Source organism: Salvelinus namaycush, chromosome 10 (genome assembly GCF_016432855.1).
Source record: "Salvelinus namaycush isolate Seneca chromosome 10, SaNama_1.0, whole genome shotgun sequence".
NCBI classification, from domain to species: Eukaryota; Metazoa; Chordata; class Actinopteri; order Salmoniformes; family Salmonidae; genus Salvelinus; species Salvelinus namaycush.
The window spans coordinates 46287458-46306613 of record NC_052316.1 but is presented as its reverse complement, the minus strand read 5'-3'; the positions used below and the strand labels follow the sequence as shown (position 1 = coordinate 46306613).

Here is a 19156-nt window from a genome sequence, read left to right as displayed (position 1 = left end):
ACCAGGGCTCTCCAACTCTGTTCCTGGAGAGCGACCCTCCTGTAGGTTTACACCAGGGTTCTGCAACCCTGTTCCTGAAGAGCTACCCTCCTGTAGGTTTACACCAGGGCTCTCCAACCCTGTTCCTGGAGAGCTACCCTCCTGTAGGTTTACACCAGGGCTCTCCAACCCTGTTCCTTACGAGCGACCCTCCTGTAGGTTTACACCAGGGCTCTCCAAACCTGCTCCTGGAGAGCTACCCTCCCGTAGGTTTACACCAGGGTTCTCCAACCCTGTTCCAGGGGAGCTACCCTCCCGTAGGTTTACACCAGGGCTCTCCTAACCTGTTCCTGGAGAGCTACCCTCTGTAGGTTTTCACTCCAACCCCAGTTGTAAGTAACCTAATTCAGTTTATCAACTGTCTAATTATTAGAATCAGGTGTGAACGCCCTGATATAAGGGATAGATAGGAAACCATTTGGGATGCAGACCTCGTTCAGAAAGACCTTCCTATCTGAAGCAGGCAGTTGCCTGGGGAACAGTGTGCCGTCGGGTCAGGATGCGGTTGGCAGTCTGTAAAACATGGTAGCGCTGCCTGAGGTGTTTTCTCTGGACGTACTCATTGGTGACCTGGACCGCACAGTAATCCGGGAACCAGCCCCGCTCACCGTCCACAAGTCTCCTGCCCTCTAGGAAACCTGGGATAGCGAGACATGTTGTTAGTGGGGGGCATGAAGATGGACTTCCAAGACATGATACAAGCAGTACTGAGATTGGAAAAAGCAAATTAACCTGTAAAATCACATTGATTTATATTTCCCCTTTTTTTTTTTTTACATCCACAGGAAATTGTCCTGAAGTGCTTTACAGCAACCCGGCCTATACCCTATACCTCAAAGGGCAAGCAGAAGCACAGTGGCAAGGGAAACACTCTGTAGAAGGAATACACCTTGAGAAGAACTGCCATAGAATGAGGAGTTAGAATACTAGCATGGAACCTTCTTATGATGGTCCAACAGTCAGCCATGTCTGTCAGGGAGTTGGTCAACCATGGTTTGCCAGTGCTGTGATAACATATTGTGTAAAACAATGAATGTGAAGAAGTTATCTGCACTGTATGTGTATTAGCTAGCTAGCCAATACTTTTTTCATTTACAACCACGACCTACCACGGCCAAAACCCGGACGACGCCGGGCCAATTGTGCGTTCTCCCTATGGGACTCCCAATCACGGCCGGTTGGTGATACGGCCTAGAATTGAACCAGAGTCTGTAGTGACACCTCTAGCACTGAGAAGCAGTGCCTTAGACCGCTGCACCACTCGGGAGCCCCCCAACATTCTGTTTTAAACAATGCAATCGGTCCAGTCGATGACAGGACTTAGACAAGTTGTAAATGCAACAACTACTGATGTTGTATCATATAACATCACTCACAGCTTCTGAGGACATTATAGTCTGTTTACATATATTTTAGAGGCTATTTACAGAAAATTGGTATACAACCCTTATAAACTGTATTTATCATTATATATATCAATATTTTAGGTTGACTTTTAATTCCATTACACAATTTCTGATACATCACATGCCTTACTTTTATTGTCCTGCATGAGTAAAAGCAGGAAATGCATCACCTATGCCTCTACTGCCATTCAATCCAAATAGACTGGTTTTTGGATTTCTCCCTGACCAAGATGGCTGCCATTTTCACCCAATTCGGGCACTTTGAGGGTTTATGACATAGACCCTGTAGTAATTTAATAGGATCTCTATGGGAACTAGACTCAGCTGGGGGGGGGGGTGGCCCCATCCTCCTCTGGCTGTACCCGGTAGAGCAGTAGTACCTGAGTGAAGAACACTGTCATGATTTTCTGGTCCACATAACGTACCATCAGCAGTTTTCTGTATCACGTTGATGGTATCACCCAGCTGTACACTCAGTTCCCCTGGCTGCTGTGCTACGTAGACCTCAGTGCATCGTACCTGAGGACAGTCTGACACAGGCGACGTTTTTAAGGTTCTAAATATGTGTATTTATAAATGTGCATTACACCTTATAATACGTGTTGTTGTTTGACTTATTAGTTTTTAAACACAATAATGAATGAATAAACAGAAGTCCCATTTAAGAGGCCTATGGAACCTGAATAATCGTTTGCTAAATCTCTGCCGTATATCGTTGAGTGTTCTGACCTCTAGTGGAAAGACGAGAAACAACAGGGCCTTTAAGATAATCTGACAGTCCAGTAGGCCTGTGCAATTTCCATTTTTGGAGGCAAGAACACGATCAGGGTCCCAATCGAATTTATTCCTGAGTTATCTTATTCCTGAGTTATCTTTCCATTTGGAGGCAAGAACACGATCAGGATCACAATCTAATTTATTCCTGAGTTATCTGTTGGTAGAAAGATAAGGTCCCTGAATGACACTCACCCCATTCTTCATAGATTCCTTCCATCCCGTCCACTCGATGACTCAACATCTCCATCCAGGTTATCTTCTCTGCGCTACAGCAGCGGAAGACAGGAAGTTAAAACTGTCACACTCAGGGCTCTAAAACATTTTCTCTATTGATAGCACTGGCGCTGCCAATTTAAAAGCTAGGAGCACCGAACATTATTTAGCACCAGAAAAAATTAGCTGTGCTTTATAGTCTATGGTACCCGGAAGCTGCGGTACTGCGAAGCCAGTCACTCTCCCTTAAATCAAGCTTCTCACAGGTTTAAAGGGAAGTGAACATTTCTGCTATCTCACTCTCAAGTGAAGAGGACATTCAGGAACTCGTGGAGGATAGTGGAAGGATAAAAGTGCTTCTTTATTGTTAAAATTAAAAATGGGTTTAGTTTGTTTAATTAATACACCTCAGTCTTCATCAGGACCAAGATTGTACAGGTGCCTGGCTGGACTGGGGTCTGATTGGATAGTTCAGAGCCTCTGCTCATGGAATGAGAGGAGAGGAGGAGGCAAGGCAGGCAGGGGGCAAAGAGGGAGGGCTTGGTTAAGTCAAGGCTGGGTATTAAAGGATGCTTACGGAGTGTTTGTGGATCACAAAAGCGTGATTGGCTCATTTCCTGAACTGATTTTAATTAAAACAAACTAATAAGTTAAAAGATTTAAAAAAATAAAGAGATTAACAAAAAGGTGTTAATTCTGGTAATAACAAGTTAGTAAGATGTTAATTATGGTAATAACAAGTTAGTAAGACCTTAATTATGGTAATAACAAGTTAGTAAGATGTTGATGGTAATAACAAATTAGTAAGATGTTAGTCATAATAGCAAGTTTTTTTATATTTATTTGACCTTTATTTAACAAGGCAAGTTAACAACAAATTCTTATTTACAATGTCGGCCTAGGAACAGTGGGTTAACTGCCTTGTTCAGGGGCAGAACGACAGATTTTTACCTTGTCAGCTCGGGGATTCAATCTAGCAACCTTTCGGTTACTGGCCCAACCCCCTAACCACTAGGCTACCTGCCGCCCCGTTGGTAAGTGTTAATGGGATTTATCTGTTAATTGAATGATTAGAATATTCCACCCTGAAACATATAATTGTAATGGAATTGATTAGAATGTATAAAATCATAATCAATAAATGTGTAGTTCTAGTCAGAATTAGGGTAAAACAATATAGCTAATGATGTCTTTATGGTATTTTAAACACAGACTGTCTGAGCTCGGTGTCGACCTGACTAGAGATTTGGGAGAGAACGGGGAGTACGTCTCAAGGTCAAGGTCTCCCTAATCTCTGTCGGCTGGGTAGTGAGACAGTATGTGCGTAGGATACCTTCTGTTAGTGTGAACGTGTGTGCGTAGCAGGACATTCTGTGCCTATGTTTGTGTGAATGTGTGTGCGTATGTTTGTGTGAATGGGTGTGCGTGAGAAGTCAGTATAAAATGATTTGTTTTGTATTCTTGACTTTAGAACGTTCCCGTGAATAAACCTTTTTTTACTATTGTAGCTGGGCCTCCGTCTGCTTCATTCGATCAGGATCTTATAAATTCTAGGTCGCAGACTGAGTAGTATAATTGAATTGGGTTTATGAACACTGAGAACATAATTCTCTTGACAGTAAGTTAGTAAGATGTTATTGGTAACAACAAGTTAGTAAGATGTTATTGGTAACAACAAGTTAGTACGATGTTAATTATGGTAATAATAAGTTAGTAAGATGTTATTGGTAACAACAAGTTAGTGAGATGTTATTGGTAACAACAAGTTAGTAAGATGTTATTGGTAACAACAAGTTAGTGAGATGTTAATTATTGGTAATAACAAGTTAGTAAGATGTTATTGGTAATAACAAGTTAGTAAGATGTTATTGGTAACAACAAGTTAGTTAGATGTTAATTATTGGTAATAACAAGTTAGTAAGATGCTATTGGTAACAACAAGTTAGTACGATGTTAATTATGGTAATAATAAGTTAGTAAGATGTTATTGGTAACAACAAGTTAGTGAGATGTTAATTATGGTAATAACAAGTTAGTAAGATGTTATTGGTAACAACAAGTTAGTGAGATGTTAATTATGGTAACAACAAGTTAGTGAGATGTTATTGGTAACAACAAGTTAGTAAGATGTTATTGGTAACAACAAGTTAGTAAGATGTTATTGGTAACAACAAGTTAGTAAGATGTTAATTATGGTAATAACAAGTTAGTGAGATGTTATTGGTAATAACAAGTTAGTGAGATGTTATTGGTAACAACAAGTTAGTAAGATGTTATTGGTAACAACAAGTTAGTAAGATGTTATTGGTAACAACAAGTTAGTGAGATGTTAATTATTGGTAACAACAAGTTAGTAAGATGTTATTGGTAACAACAAGTTAGTAAGATGTTAATTATGGTAATAACAAGTTAGTGAGATGTTATTGGTAACAACAAGTTAGTGAGATGTTATTGGTAACAACAAGTTAGTAAGATGTTAATTATGGTAATAACAAGTTAGTAAGATGTTATTGGTAATAACGAGTTAGTGAGATGTTATTGGTAACAACAAGTTAGTGAGATGTTATTGGTAATAACGAGTTAGTAAGATGTTATTGTCTCTCTGTGCCAGTTCGTCTTGTCTGTTCAAGTCAACCAGCCTGCCACACTGTACCTCCTGGACTCTGATCTGGTTTTGACCTTTTGCCTGTTCACGACCATTCTCTTGCCTACCCTTTTGGAAACAAATAAATATCAAAGACTCAAACCATCTGCCTCCCGTGTCTGCATCTGGGTCTGGCCTTGTGCCCTTACACTTAAGTATCAAAAGTAAAATAAAAAATATAAATAATTTAAATGTCCCTTTATTGAGCAAACCAGATGGCACCATTTTCTTGTTTTTTTATTTATGGATAGCCATGGATAGCCACTCTCCAACACTCAGACATAATTTACAAACAAAGCATTTGTGTTTAATGAGTCCGCCAGATCAGAGGCAGTAGGGATGACCATGGATGTTCTCTTGATAAGTGCATGAATTTGACCATTTTCCGGTCCTGCTAGCCATTCAAAATGTAACGAGTACTTTTGGGTGTCATGGAAAATGTATGGAGTAAAAAGAACATAATTTTCTTTAGGAATGTAGTGAAGTAAAAATAAAAGTTGTCAAAAATATAAATAGAAAAGTACCCCAAAAAACTTAGTACCCCTAAACTACTTAAGTAGTACTTTAAAGTATTTTTACTTAAGTACTTTACACCTCTGCTGAATGCAGTTTTATTTCTTGGTTCTGGAGTCTTTGCAGTCGGTTCATTTGTGGTGTGAAGGCTGTGATCCAAGGACGGTAGTGTGTACTCAAAGAGTAATCTGATGTAGCTAAAATATACTTTTAAAATGGTTTCCATTTCCAGCCTGTGGAAAATGGTTTCCACAGGCCGTCCCTCTTTCTCAATGTTCCCAATATGGGTCATCAACAACATATTGCTTTGAAATGTTACCCCCCAGAAACTTTGCATCTTTTTCTATTTGTATTATTTCATTTTGAGAGTTATGGGTTCCTTTGGTTTGCGTTTCTGGTGAATAGGACACACTATGTCTTTTGAGGGTTCAGTTTAACTTGTTTCACCACTTTTCTCTTTCTTCTATGCACTTGTTGAGTTTTTTTTTTGGAAGCTACTTGTAGAAACTTGGAGTTGATCCAGTAGCGTAAGTGATCGGCAAATTGTGCTACTTGTCAGACAGGAGGTGGATGTCTGAGATGTAGATGATGAATAGAAGTGGGCTGAGGACTGCACCTTGAGGGACTCCAGCTTCTGGGGTGAATGGTGTGGAGAGATGGCTTGTCTTACAGCTTAGAGTTGGAGAAATTGAGGCTTTATAAGTTTCAAAATTGCCTCTCATTGGTCATTTTTTTTGCTGTGTATTCCCACTGATTTGTCGTTGATCCCATAGGAGACCATTTTGAAACATATAAAAGTCTCCTTAATAATTTCAACTGTAAATCTCTAATGAAGGCTGAAGCCTGAACGTGTTGATTTAAAGATAAAGAAGCGTTTGTATCAACTTACTGTCTGTCCTCCAAGAGTTGCTGAATGTATAGACTCTGCTCACTATGTACGCTGCTCAAATAATAATACAATTGTAACAACAGCCAGAGAAAACTGGACACAAAACAATCATGATAAAAATGTAACAACTTTGCTCACAGTGGCACACATATCATTTTGTCATTTAATTTGTTATCAGGTTGAATATTTTTCCAGGTGTGGCGCACTAGTGCAACAAAATAAAAATTCCAGGTCCCACAGCAAAATTTACAGATGTAGGATCTAAATTTTATTGCTCTTTTGTTGCTAAGAATTTTCCTGCTCAGCAGGAAATGGAAACTTGAAGTGTATTCAAGGTTTAAAAAGGCTTCTAAAGTTTGTAATTTCCATTTTCAAAATGTTAGACTTGATTTGCCCTTCAGAAAGATTTATCAACCCCTACAAAAAAATTATATTACTTACAATCCAAGTAATTCACTTTTCCTGCTGCTGCAGGATTATTTTTCTGCTGTATCAAACTGGCTCAAATTAAGGTCCTTAATGTGCATGCATATGTGTCCCAATTTAGAGCCCTGATTTGTGATAAAAACTCCCTTGTTGGCAAATGTTTTATGTTTGGGAAAGACCATAGCAAGATGGACTTTCCATTACTTTCCAAATGAAGGGACACCATTAAATATCTTAAGGGCAGTGATAGCCTATTGTAAAGCATTGCTGAGATCGCTTTCTTTCAGACCATATGGGGCCAATCGGTCGACTGGTCATCAGGAGTATCCCACATGAAAAAATACGACAGTTTACTATAGAATACTATAGTACTTACTATAGAATTCTGAAGTAAACTGTAGTATACTGTGGAATGCTATATTACACACTGTAGTATCCCTTGATTGTGTAGTGCTTACTTTAGAATTAGGTAGTAAACTGTAGTATACTGTAAAATACTATAATACACACTACAGTATCCCTCGATCATGTATAGTACTTATTATAGATTTTCGTAGTTTACTGTAGACTACTACAGTATTCGTTGCAATAAATACTACAGTAATTTCACAAACACACTAGTGTCTGCAAAAACACTACAGGTTTTTAACTATAGTAAGACTACAGTATTTAATTTGCATTTACCCCACCCATTCCGCTCCCCAATGTCCCAATTTGTGCCAACCATAAGTGAGAAACTTGCATGCCAAGTATAGATCATATATTCTGTTCCCTACAGGTTATAGAAAAGAGCAGAAGCTCTGAACTATTTGTTCAGACTACAGTTCTACCTACCTAGAGGTTATGGAAAATGTGCTCTTTTAGTATTTATCCAGTAGGTTTCCTCAAGGAAAAAGGCCCTACTTATACTGTATGTCAAAGATAATAAAACAAAAACACTAACTGTTACATCTGCTCCTGCCACGCCCTCTACTGCTCATCCTGTGTCTCCTTGACCTGCCACCACTCCTCCAGTACTCTCTCCCTCTCCTTCTCTGTGTGTGTGTTTGATTGTGTGGGCGGAGATAGGTGTGCTGGAGTCAGAGCAGATCCCCACCAGCTGCAACCTGTTCCATAATCAAGACCTCTACAAATACTCAGTCCTGCCACTTCCACGCTGCCAGATCGTAATCTCTGCTCTGTATGTCTACGTTTCTAGATGTTTGTTACTATTCAGATCCTGTTATCCTGTTGTGCCTGTTTTCCTCGCCTGACACGGTTTTCCTCTCCGCTACAGTTCTGCCCGCTCTGACTCTGGTCCCTGTCTCCAGTCCCACGTCTCGTCATCCTGCTACTCTGCCCTGGATTCCCCATTCTACTGCTCCCTTGGATTCCCCTCCTGACCTGCTTCCCCTGTCCCAACCCCTCTCGCTCCAGCCTCAGCCTCCGCACCTGGTTTCCTGCAACCCACCCGAGCTTCCCCTGGCCTGCACTCCATCTTCCCCCTGTGTTTCTTCCCCTGGCCTGCACTCCATCTTCCCCCTGTGTTTCTTCCCCTGGCCTGCACTCCATCTTCCCCCTGTGTTTCTTCCCCTGGCCTGCTCTCCATCTTCCCCCTGTGTTTCTTCCCCTGACCTGCACTCCATCTTCCCCCTGTGTTTCTTCCCCTGGCCTGCTCTTCATCTTCCCCCTGTGTTTCTTCCCCTGACCTGCACTCCATCTTCCCCCTGTGTTTCTTCCCCTGGCCTGCTCTCCATCTTCCCCCTGTGTTTCAATAAATACCTTGGTTACTTCACCCCAGTCTCCTCGTCTGAGTCTGCTCTTGGGTTTCCTTGTTCCACTCCGCATAACGATTAACTATAGTAATACTACAGTATTTATACTATAGTAGACTATAAATATTACAGTATAATACAGTCAGGTCCGCAAAAACCCTACAGTGAATACTATAGTATATAAATATAGTAATACTACAGTATTTATACCATAGTATGCAGTACTATAGTATTTTTTTTTATGTGGGCTAGTGTAGTAGTACTGCCTGTCTGATCCATAGATATACATATTCTGTGTGGTTACATGCCTCATTGGTCTGATCTAGGATGTGTAAACTAACTCACTAGGAGGTGGGTGCAGCAGGAGCTAAGATGTGGTTTTGCTGATCTGTGGGATATGTGGTAAACTTACTGTGTGGAGGCCTGCAGAAGGAACTAAGATGTGGTTTTGCTGATCTGTGGGATATGTGGTAAACTTACTGTGTGGACGCCTGCAGAAGCAACTGAGATGTTGTTCCCTTCTGGTTCTTCAGCAGAGCTAGGCAGAACATCCTCTCCCATGAAGCACACACCAAATCCTCCTTCTCCTCCAGTCCTTCACTCACCTCTATCAGGGAACGGTGGACATGATCCCGCACCACAAACCGATCCGGGCTAAGATCCAATAAAATGTTGTTATCAGGCACAACAACATCATAACAGTCAGTGTATTGTAACTTGAGACTGAAACGGAGACTACTATACTAGGACTGTATAGTAAGTGTAAGATGATACATCCCCACAGACCCTTTCCTAGTGGTCACCAGCAGTAGGTCATTGAAGAGGAAAAGGTAGATGTGACAGAGCTTCCGGTGACCAAAGATGTTCTCTTTCTCTGACAGCTGAGCTAGTTGCCCCTGTCTCACTAGCCAGCGAGAGGAAGACACCAGGGGCAGGGCCTTGAAGAGGGAAAATACACGTGTGACTAGGACGTAAGGTTTGATTAAGAGTTCTGGTTAAATCTCATTCTCGGATCTCTACTGATTTATCATTTATCACCATTTAATGCTACTTAATTGAAAATCAAAATCTTATCTAGCATTTTTTTCACCTTGCATTCAAACTCAGTTTTGTTGGCGATGTGAACGATTTCCTCCATCATCTTCATCCTCCCCACCTCCCTATTGCAGGCCTCAACTACCTGAGGGGTCAGAGGGCACGATGCGCTCAATGCCATTGGGTGGAAATTGTGTTGGTCCTGTGTGTCTAATATTATAAAGTATTGTAATTAGGGCTGTGGAGGTCACGAAATTTCGTCAGCCGGTGATTGTCAAGCAAATAAATGCCGGTCTCACGGTAATTGCCCGTTAATTAACGTAAACACATTTAGCATCTCCTGGCTTCCACACACAGCCTTCGAGGCACTGATGCAGACCTTTGGAACATCTACATTTTAAAAAGTCTAATAAATCCATGTAATATAGTCTACACCATCACAATAAATCCATTATTTATTTTAGACAGGTCTAAAGAAACATGATATGAAGAAAATGTAGTCTATTTCAGAAGAACAGAATCGCATACTCTGAGTTGTCGTTATGTTAGGTCCTGAACTGGCTATGCCAAATGGCTGTGGGTAACACTAGTTCATTTAGCAGACAAGATGTGCTTAGAATTCTGTGGTATTATTTAATATTATAGTAACAAGAAAACAATTGAACTAAGCTGAATAAAATAGAAAGGATATTTTCTCCAAACGATTTGAGGGAGTGTGAACATACGGCTATTCTGTGTTGAACAGTTAACAAAGAAATAGAAACTCATATATGCTTAATTTACAGTAATGAATGTAACTTTAGTTTTTCTACAAATGTTGGGCTATATGTTTTGATGTTTAATACGCTGTAAGGCTGAATGATGAGACTCTAATGATGATTTGAAAAAAGTTGCATGAAAGGCATGACCTCTGCTTTGTTTTTTTTTGCGCAGGCTGTACACACTTCATCAGTCTCTCATTCACAATTTGACAAGCACTTGCTAATGCATCGAATTTTCCCGGGGACGTCCCCTTTGTGTGGCCGTAATGCACCATAAAAAGATCCATGTCTTTTGTGGTCAGTGGCGGTTGTGCCCTTGACCCAGAGTGTGGCATTATGCCCTTCATCCCTGAAGGTGCTCAGAAGAACCTCTCACTCACATGGCTCACGTGATCGGGTCTTTCTCACAGGCTACAAGTGAAGAAAGACATATCGGGGACGCACAACTGCGTGCGTCCTTATCCAATTCCTAGGTGCATAATGAAGATATTGGAAGAACTGTCCACATTTACTTTTCATCAGCCAACAAGATGAGTAGGCTTAACGAACAGCAAAAGCATTAGCACTATGTCAATATACTATTCCCCATAGTAGTTGATGGTGCTTATGTATGCCAGTTAGGCTCTACACCCCTTGTAAAGTGGAATAATGTGCTAAATTTTAAGAAGTTATTTGGCCACTTTAGTTGTGATACAAACCTTATCAAAACATATAGGCCTATGGGCTAGGCTACACATGGTGTGCGACTATGATTAGAAAAAGTCACACAAAAAAGGCATTGTTTCTTGCTTTACGCTGGGCATAATTTACAAGTGATAATATATAATTCACAAAAGATAGGCTATATTGTCACCCATCAGACTATTCTTGATTTAGTCTTGTCTTTAAATGTACTAAATAATATATGTGTGAAATTTGTTTGGATTTAGAATGGACCATTATCATGCACCTTTCTCAAAACAGGGGCATTGGAAAAAATACCTGTCATCTATGCACTTAAATTGTGAATGGAGGACGCTTTCCCGTGGTTCATTTTCATGCCATCCAGGTAGGCTATACTCCTGTAGTAAAGATAAGCAATGTGCTCAATATTAGGAAAGTTGAGAAATAAATATAGTAGGCCTAGCCCATAGAATGATGATGGGAACCTCCTCTTTTTAATAGAGGCCATCACACTGTTTTCTCGCGCAATTGCATAACCTCTAGAAATTTTGCGCAACATGAGCTCATCGGCTCTCCTAAAGTGTTTGATTCGATTTTCAAATACATTTGCATTGATGTCAGAGAGATTAGCGGGACAATAGAGTGTGCTGAGTACCAGGCAGTTAGCAAGTTTGGTAGGCTACTAATGACCATCAGCAGCATCAGAGTTTGGAGAAGCCTAATTACCGTGACTAAAAAGTCACATGGAATTTGACTCCCTTCATGACTCGTGACCGCCGGTGTGGCGGTAATATGGTCACCGCAACAGCCCTAATTGCAATGTATTTATTTTTTATTTTATTAACTTTTATTTAAACAGGAAGGGCTCATTGAGATTTAAAATCTATTTTTCAAGAGGGTCCTGGCCTAGATAGGCAGCACCAAGTCATTACAAAAATTACAGACAAACAACATGAAAAACTTCAAGTAATCTAGTAAAAACCATAGAATTCACAAGAGTATAACAAAATCAAAAACAGCAAATTAAAAACATTGACAGGTCGGGGAATCAGTCTCAAGATCATTCATCAGTGATTTAAAAATACCAATTGGGACAAGTTCTTCCAGTTTAAAAGTATTTTGTAAGGCGTTCCAAGACGATGGTGCAGAGTACATAAAAGCCCTTTTACCAATTTCAGTTCAGACATTTGGAACAGTTAGCAGGATAAAGTCCAGCGAACGAAGAGACTACCCACCACATTTCTGAACAATAAAAATGCCCAAATAAAAAGGTAGTAAACCCAAAATGGGTTTGTAAATAAAAGTATACCAGTGACTGAGCATACGAGTGACTAGAGAAGGCCAGCCATCCCTGGTATGCAAAGTGCAGTGGTGCGTAAGTGTCACGGACCAAGGCCCAGCGTGCTCTGAGTTCCACATCTTTTATTTTGTGAAACTTAAAAAAATAAAAACAAGTAACCAACAAAGACCGTGCAGTACTGAGGTGCCACATGCACTGACTCAAAACAAGATCCCACAAAAACCCAGTGGGGAAATGGCTGCCTATATATGATCCCCAATCAGAGACAACGATAAACAGCTGCCTCTGATTGGGAACCATACCATACCAGGCCAACATAAACATAAAACAACCTAGATAACCCACCCTAGTCACACCCTGACCTAACCAACATAGAGAATAAAAGGATCTCTATGGTCAGGGCGTGACAGTAAGGGTTTTGCAGTTTAAAATAAATCTTAAAGTGCCATGGTAAAGGGTGTCAATTGATCTCAAACACTGAGCGGAAGCATTCATATATAAAATATCCCCATAGTCTAGTAAAGGCATAAATGTAGCTGATACTAGCCTCCTTCTGGCTTCAAAAGAAAAACAGGTCTTATTCCTAAAATAAAATCCCAATTTCAGCCTAATTTTTTTTGTAAATTGTTCAATATGCAATTTAAAAGAGAGGCCGTCATCAATTAAAATTCCAAGATATTTATATGAGGTTACAGTCTCAATCTCATTGCCCTGACAGGTAATAATAGGTGAAAAGTTGTATACCTTTATGAGTGCTCTCAGTGCTTTCTCTGTAGACACCTGCCTCTCTGACCCCTGCTCTGTACTCTTCAAAATGTTCTAGGAACAGGAATACCATTCATATGAATCTGCATTATCTTGCATAATGGCAGTACCGGGTCATATTTATTTAATAGGGTACAATGTAACATCTCCACACCTCTCACCTCTATGAGGATCTTGAGTCGTGTGATCCTCTGAAAGGGAAGGACCAGGAAGGACTTCAGGGGCAGACGATAACAGCGTTGGTCATCTTGTAACTTCCTTAATATTTCCATGATCTGGGGGTTCTCCCTGCTGCTCGGGGACGCATTAGAGTTACAAAACAGGTATAAACAAAGTCTCTGTTGTAGCATAATACACTACAGTACCAATAATGCTCTGTCCTGTCTCACTACCTGTCACACCCTGATCTGTTTCACCTGTCTTTGTGCTTGTCTCCACCTCCATCCAGGTGTCGCCCATCTTCGCCATTATCCCCTGTGTATTTATACCTGTGTTCTCTGTTTGTCTGTTGCCAGTTAGTTTTGTTTGTGAAACCTACTGGTGTTTGTTCCCCTGTTCCTGCCTGTTTCCCTGCTCCTGTTTTCTAGTCCTTCCTGGTTTTGATCGTTCTGCCTGCCCGGACCCTGAGCCTGCCTGCCATTCTGTACCTTACCCCACCTTACCGGATTATTGAATCCTATCTGCCCTGACCCTGAGCCTGCCTGCCGTTCTGTACCTTACCCCACCTTACCGGATTATTGAATCCTATCTGCCCTGACCCTGAGCCTGCCTGCCGTTCTGTACCTTACCCCACCTTACCGGATTATTGAATCCTATCTGCCCTGACCCTGAGCCTGCCATTCTGTACCTTACCCCACCTTACCGGATTATTGAATCCTATCTGCCCTGACCCTGAGCCTGCCGTTCTGTACCTTACCCCACCTTACCGGATTATTGAATCCTATCTGCCCTGACCCTGAGACTGCCTTCCGTTCTGGACCCTTTGCACCCTCCCTGGATTATTGACCCCTGCCTGCCTTTGACCTGTCGTTTGCCTGCCCCTGTATTAGAAATAAACTGTTGTTTCTTCGACACTGTCTGCATCATACCTGAAACGTGATAGTACGAACTCGCCATTGTCTGACACAGCAGACTCGGACCAGCTCCACAACGCCCTCTCCTCCCAAGGAGCCACCATTGGATGGCACGAGGAGTTGCAGACCTTAGCCGAACGCCACGACCAAGCATTGAACACATTGCTGGAGCAATTCCGTGGGTTGTCTAGTATGCAGGCTACCACGACGGTAACCTCCCAGCCCCTCAGTTACCCGGCTGTTGCAGTACCGTCACCCCGCTTACCTCCCGCGGATCGCTTTGATGGAGAGTCGGGCAGCTGTTGGGCGTTTCTCGCTCGGTGTTTACTCATCATCGAGCTGCAGCCCTCCTCTTTCCCCTCGGACCGCTCTAAGATAGCATACCTCATCACGCTGATGTTCGGGAGGGTTCACGCCTGGGCTATGCTGTATGGGAACAACAGTTGGCCGTATGCTCCAGTCTGGAGGAGTTCGTGGCAGAGGTAAAGAAGGTTTTCGATGCTCCGTTGTCCGGGAAAGAGGCTGCCCGGAAGTCACCCCTGCTTCGGCAAGGCTCCCACAGCATGGCGACTTCAGTTCTGGACGTAGGCAGCTGAGAGTGCCTGGAACCCGGAAGCACTGTTTGACATGTTCCTGCACGGAGTTTCGGAGGAAGTAAAAGACGAGCTTGCTGCCCTGGAACTACCGATGGATCTCGATTTGCTCATCGCCTTGACCATTCTGATCGATGGGCGACTACAGGAAGAAAGGAAGGAGAGGAGATTTGATTTCACTCACCCGGAAGTCCCCGACGGCTCCGTTGCCGAGAGAACCCGAGGATACCCAAATTCCTCCGAGAGTCTCCAAAGGCTGCTAATTCACCTCTTCCCGAACACTTTTTTTGGTTACTACATGGTTCCATATGTGTTATTTCATAGTTTTGATGTCTTCACTATTATTCCACAACATAGAAAATAGTAAAAATAAGGAAAAACCCTTGAATGAGTAGGTGATCTAAAACTTTTGACCGGTAGTGTACATTTAAGACTGCTGGGTTCATAGCTGCTGGGTTGATCCGTCTTTCTGCCTCCCCCACCGGTGCAGGGTTCTTCTTTGTGTAGAAGAAGGACAAAACCCTGCCCCCATGCATCAACTACCGAGGTCTCAATGACATCACGGTGAAGAACCGCTACCCGCTACCTCTCATCTCCTCGGCCTTCGAGCCGCTCCACGGGGGGGGACGAGTGAAAGACTGCATTCAACATGGCCAGCGGCCCTCCTCAAGACCACCTCCAGGTATCGATGACAAGCGGATCGCCACCGGACCCCGGCTCCCCGGTATCATCTCGGGCAGAAGGTATGGCTGTCCACCCGGGATCTGTCCTTCCGGGTGGAATCCTGCAAACCCTGTGCCTGCCTGCCGTTCTGTACATTGTCCCCCCTAACTGGATTATTGACCCCTGCCTGCCCTGACCTGTCATTTGCCTGCACCCGTATTAGAAATACACTTTTGTTTATTTTACACTGTCTGCATCTGGATCATACTGGAAATGTGATACTACCAATACAACTGACACATGGAATGAGCACATCTGAGACCAGGGCTCTTTCTAAATTAAGTTTTTAATTGATTCCTTGCATCCTCTCTCCTCGCATCCTTCTCAAATCGCATTGGATGAGAACATCCCATGTCCCTCCCCTCTAGCCATCTCCTCCAATGTCTTTTGAGGAGGAGGTGAGGAAAGAGGATTTGAGTAAAGAGGAATTGGGAAAGAGCCGAAGCAATATTAACCAATATTCTTTACATACCCCAGGTTGTGCATGGTCTGTTCCTGGTAAGGCATGTTACGGATGTAGTCCACATAGGCACCAAAGTGGCTGCTGGTGTGGCGATGGATGACATCACACAACATGTCACATAGCAGGTTAGACTCCAGCTCCTCCCTCATTATATCTAGAAAGCTGAGAATACAATATGTCACATAGCAGGTTAGACTCCAGCTCCTCCCTCATTATATCTAGAAAGCTGAGAATACAATATGTCACATAGCAGGTTAGACTCCAGCTCCTCCCTCATTATATCTAGAAAGCTGAGAATACAATATGTCACATAGCAGGTTAGACTCCAGCTCCTCCCTCATTACATCCAGAAAGCTGAGAATACAATATGTCACATAGCAGGTTAGACTCCAGCTCCTCCCTCATTATATCTAGAAAGCTGAGAATACAATATGTCACATAGCAGGTTAGACTCCAGCTCCTCCCTCATTATATCTAGAAAGCTGAGAATACAATATGTCACATAGCAGGTTAGACTCCAGCTCCTCCCTCATTATATCTAGAAAGCTGAGAATACAATACGTCACATAGCAGGTTAGACTCCAGCTCCTCCCTCATTACGTCTAGAAAGCTGAGAATACAATACGTCACATAGCAGGTTAGACTCTAGCTCCTCCCTCATTATATCTAGAAAGCTGAGAATACAATATGGCACATAGCAGGTTAGACTCTAGCTCCTCCCTCATTATATCTAGAAAGCTGAGAATACAATATGGCACATAGCAGGTTAGACTCCAGCTCCTCCCTCATTATATCTAGAAAGCTGAGAATACAACATGTCACATAGCAGGTTAGACTCCAGCTCCTCCCTCATTACATCTAGAAAGCTAAGAATACAATATGTCACCTAGCAGGTTAGACTCCAGCTCCTCCCTCATTACGTCTAGAAAGCTGAGAATACAATATGTCACATAGCAGGTTAGACTCCAGCTCCTCCCTCATTATATCTAGAAAGCTGAGAATACAATATGTCACATAGCAGGTTAGACTCCAGCTCCTCCCTCATTATATCTAGAAAGCTGAGAATACAATATGTCACATAGCAGGTTAGACTCTAGCTCCTCCCTCATTATATCTAGAAAGCTGAGAATACAATATGTCACATAGCAGGTTAGACTCTAGCTCCTCCCTCATTATATCTAGAAAGCTGAGAATACAATATGTCACATAGCAGGTTAGACTCCTGCTCCTCCCTCATTACATCCAGAAAGCTGAGAATACAATATGTCACATAGCAGGTTAGACTCCAGCTCCTCCTTCATCGCATCTAAAAATCTGACAACACAACGATCTTCTCAGATCAGTCCTCAAAGGCACAACAAGCTAATGCATTGGTCTTTGTACAGGTAAGACTAGTAATGAAGTCTTGCACCCTTAGATTGGCACCCAATGTGCAACAGGCAGGCTTACTTCTGGCTAATCTCCCTGATCTTGGCAATACTAGAGAAAAGGGACTTGTGGTCTCTGGGTGACAGGGCTCGACGCAGGGTAGATGACTTCATGAAATGGTTCACAGCGACACCCAGCCTCTCCAGGTAGGACTGCTCTGTCGTCACCACCTCATACATACTCTGGGACACGAGGGAGGGAGACAGAGAGAGAGAACGGGAGAGAGGGAGGGAGACAGAGATAGAAAGAGAAAGGGAAAGGTGAAGGGAGACAGAGAGAAAGAGAAAGGGAGAGAGGGAGGGAGACAGAAATAGAAAGAGAAAGGGAGAGGCGAAGGAAGACAGAGAGAAAGAGAAAGGGAGAGAGGGATGGAAACAGATATAGAAAGAGAAAGGGAGAGGAGGGAGGGAGACAGAGAGAAAGGGCGAGAGGGAGGGGAGACAGATATAGAAAGAGAGAGGAGGGAGGGAGACAGAGAGAGAGAGAAAGAGTGAGAGATCCAATGCAGTTATCCATACAATGGTGTCCATCAATCACAATGAACAAGACACCTATTGGAAAGAAAAGGCTTAGATAAATGTCTTACAAACAGTATAGAAAACACACTGATGATACCGTATACCTCCTGTAGCAACAGCTCTTGCTTGTTGAGGTACGACAGTATTCCACTCTCTTGCACCAGTCTGCGTTCCTGCCACAAGGCTTCTAATAATCCGTTTTTCTCTCTGCGGTTTGCTTTCAGCTTGTCTGTCACAGTAGTGTTCAGCCTCTCCTGCTTGCCTCTTGGAAGCTGTGTATAATCCGCTACTGAGCCCTCAGTGTCAATGACAACCATGGATCCAATGTTTCTGTTCTCAGTGTTCATGTGGACCATTCTCTGAACAATACTGTTTAATTTTAAAGTTGGGAGGGGCTTGTTTGGGGGAGGAAGTCTTTGGACGGGGTTGGTACATAAGCATAAGGGCTCCTCCATATGTCCTGCTACCAGACCTGTTATGGAAACAAGAAAGCTGTCATGATACTGTATCCGTCAAAGTATTAGAGATGCCAATGTACTGTGTTCACTAGTAAGTTTTGAGTTTCATGCGCCGTCTGTAATGAAGACATTGGAAGTCTTACCAGAACTCTCACAATAAACACACAGTAGTTTCATAACTGAAGGGTCCTATCTGAGTCTCTGCTGTGTGGGTTAAGTGTTTGGTCCTATCTGAGTCTCTGCTGTGTGGGTTAAGTGTTGGTCCTACCTGAGACTCTGCTGTGTGGGTTAAGTGTTTGGTCCTACCTGAGTCTCTGCTGTGTGGGTTAAGTGTTTGGTCCTACCTGAGTCTCTGCTGTGTGGGTTAAGTGTTTGGTCCTACCTGAGTCTCTGCTGTGTGGGATAAGTGTTGGTCCTACCTGAGACTCTGCTGTGTGGGTTAAGTGTTGGTCCTACCTGAGACTCTGCTGTGTGGGTTAAGTGTTGGTCCTACCTGAGTCTCTGCTGTGTGGGTTAAGTGTTTGGTCCTACCTGAGTCTCTGCTGTGTGGGTTAAGTGTTTGGTCCTACCTGAGTCTCTGCTGTGTGGATTAAGTGTTGGTCCTACCTGAGTCTCTGCTGTGTGGGTTAAGTGTTTGTCCTACCTGAGTCTCTGCTGTGTGGGTTAAGTGTTGGTCCGACTCTGAGACGAGGCTTTGGAACAGGTGTGAACCTGA

The 19156-nt window shown here is 42.6% G+C and overlaps 1 protein-coding gene and 1 non-coding gene across 2 annotated transcripts; one reads left to right on the top strand and one right to left on the bottom strand.

The window, feature by feature from the left end:
- Positions 1 to 297: 297 nt before the first annotated feature.
- On the bottom strand, positions 298 to 18339 carry LOC120054368 (ephexin-1). Its single transcript, XM_039001779.1, has 11 exons — positions 18088 to 18339; positions 17487 to 17647; positions 16047 to 16199; positions 13347 to 13476; positions 13165 to 13239; positions 9752 to 9841; positions 9448 to 9599; positions 9142 to 9315; positions 2415 to 2488; positions 1871 to 1975; positions 298 to 677 (listed from the first exon to the last, which is right to left on the bottom strand). The coding sequence occupies exons 1-11, from the start codon at positions 18337 to 18339 to the stop codon at positions 490 to 492; spliced, it is 1554 nt and encodes a 517-aa protein (XP_038857707.1). The 3' UTR covers positions 298 to 489.
- Positions 7756 to 7809, top strand: LOC120055216. Its single transcript, XR_005477670.1, has one exon. It is a non-coding gene; the product is annotated as a U7 small nuclear RNA (small nuclear RNA).
- Positions 18340 to 19156: the final 817 nt, after the last annotated feature.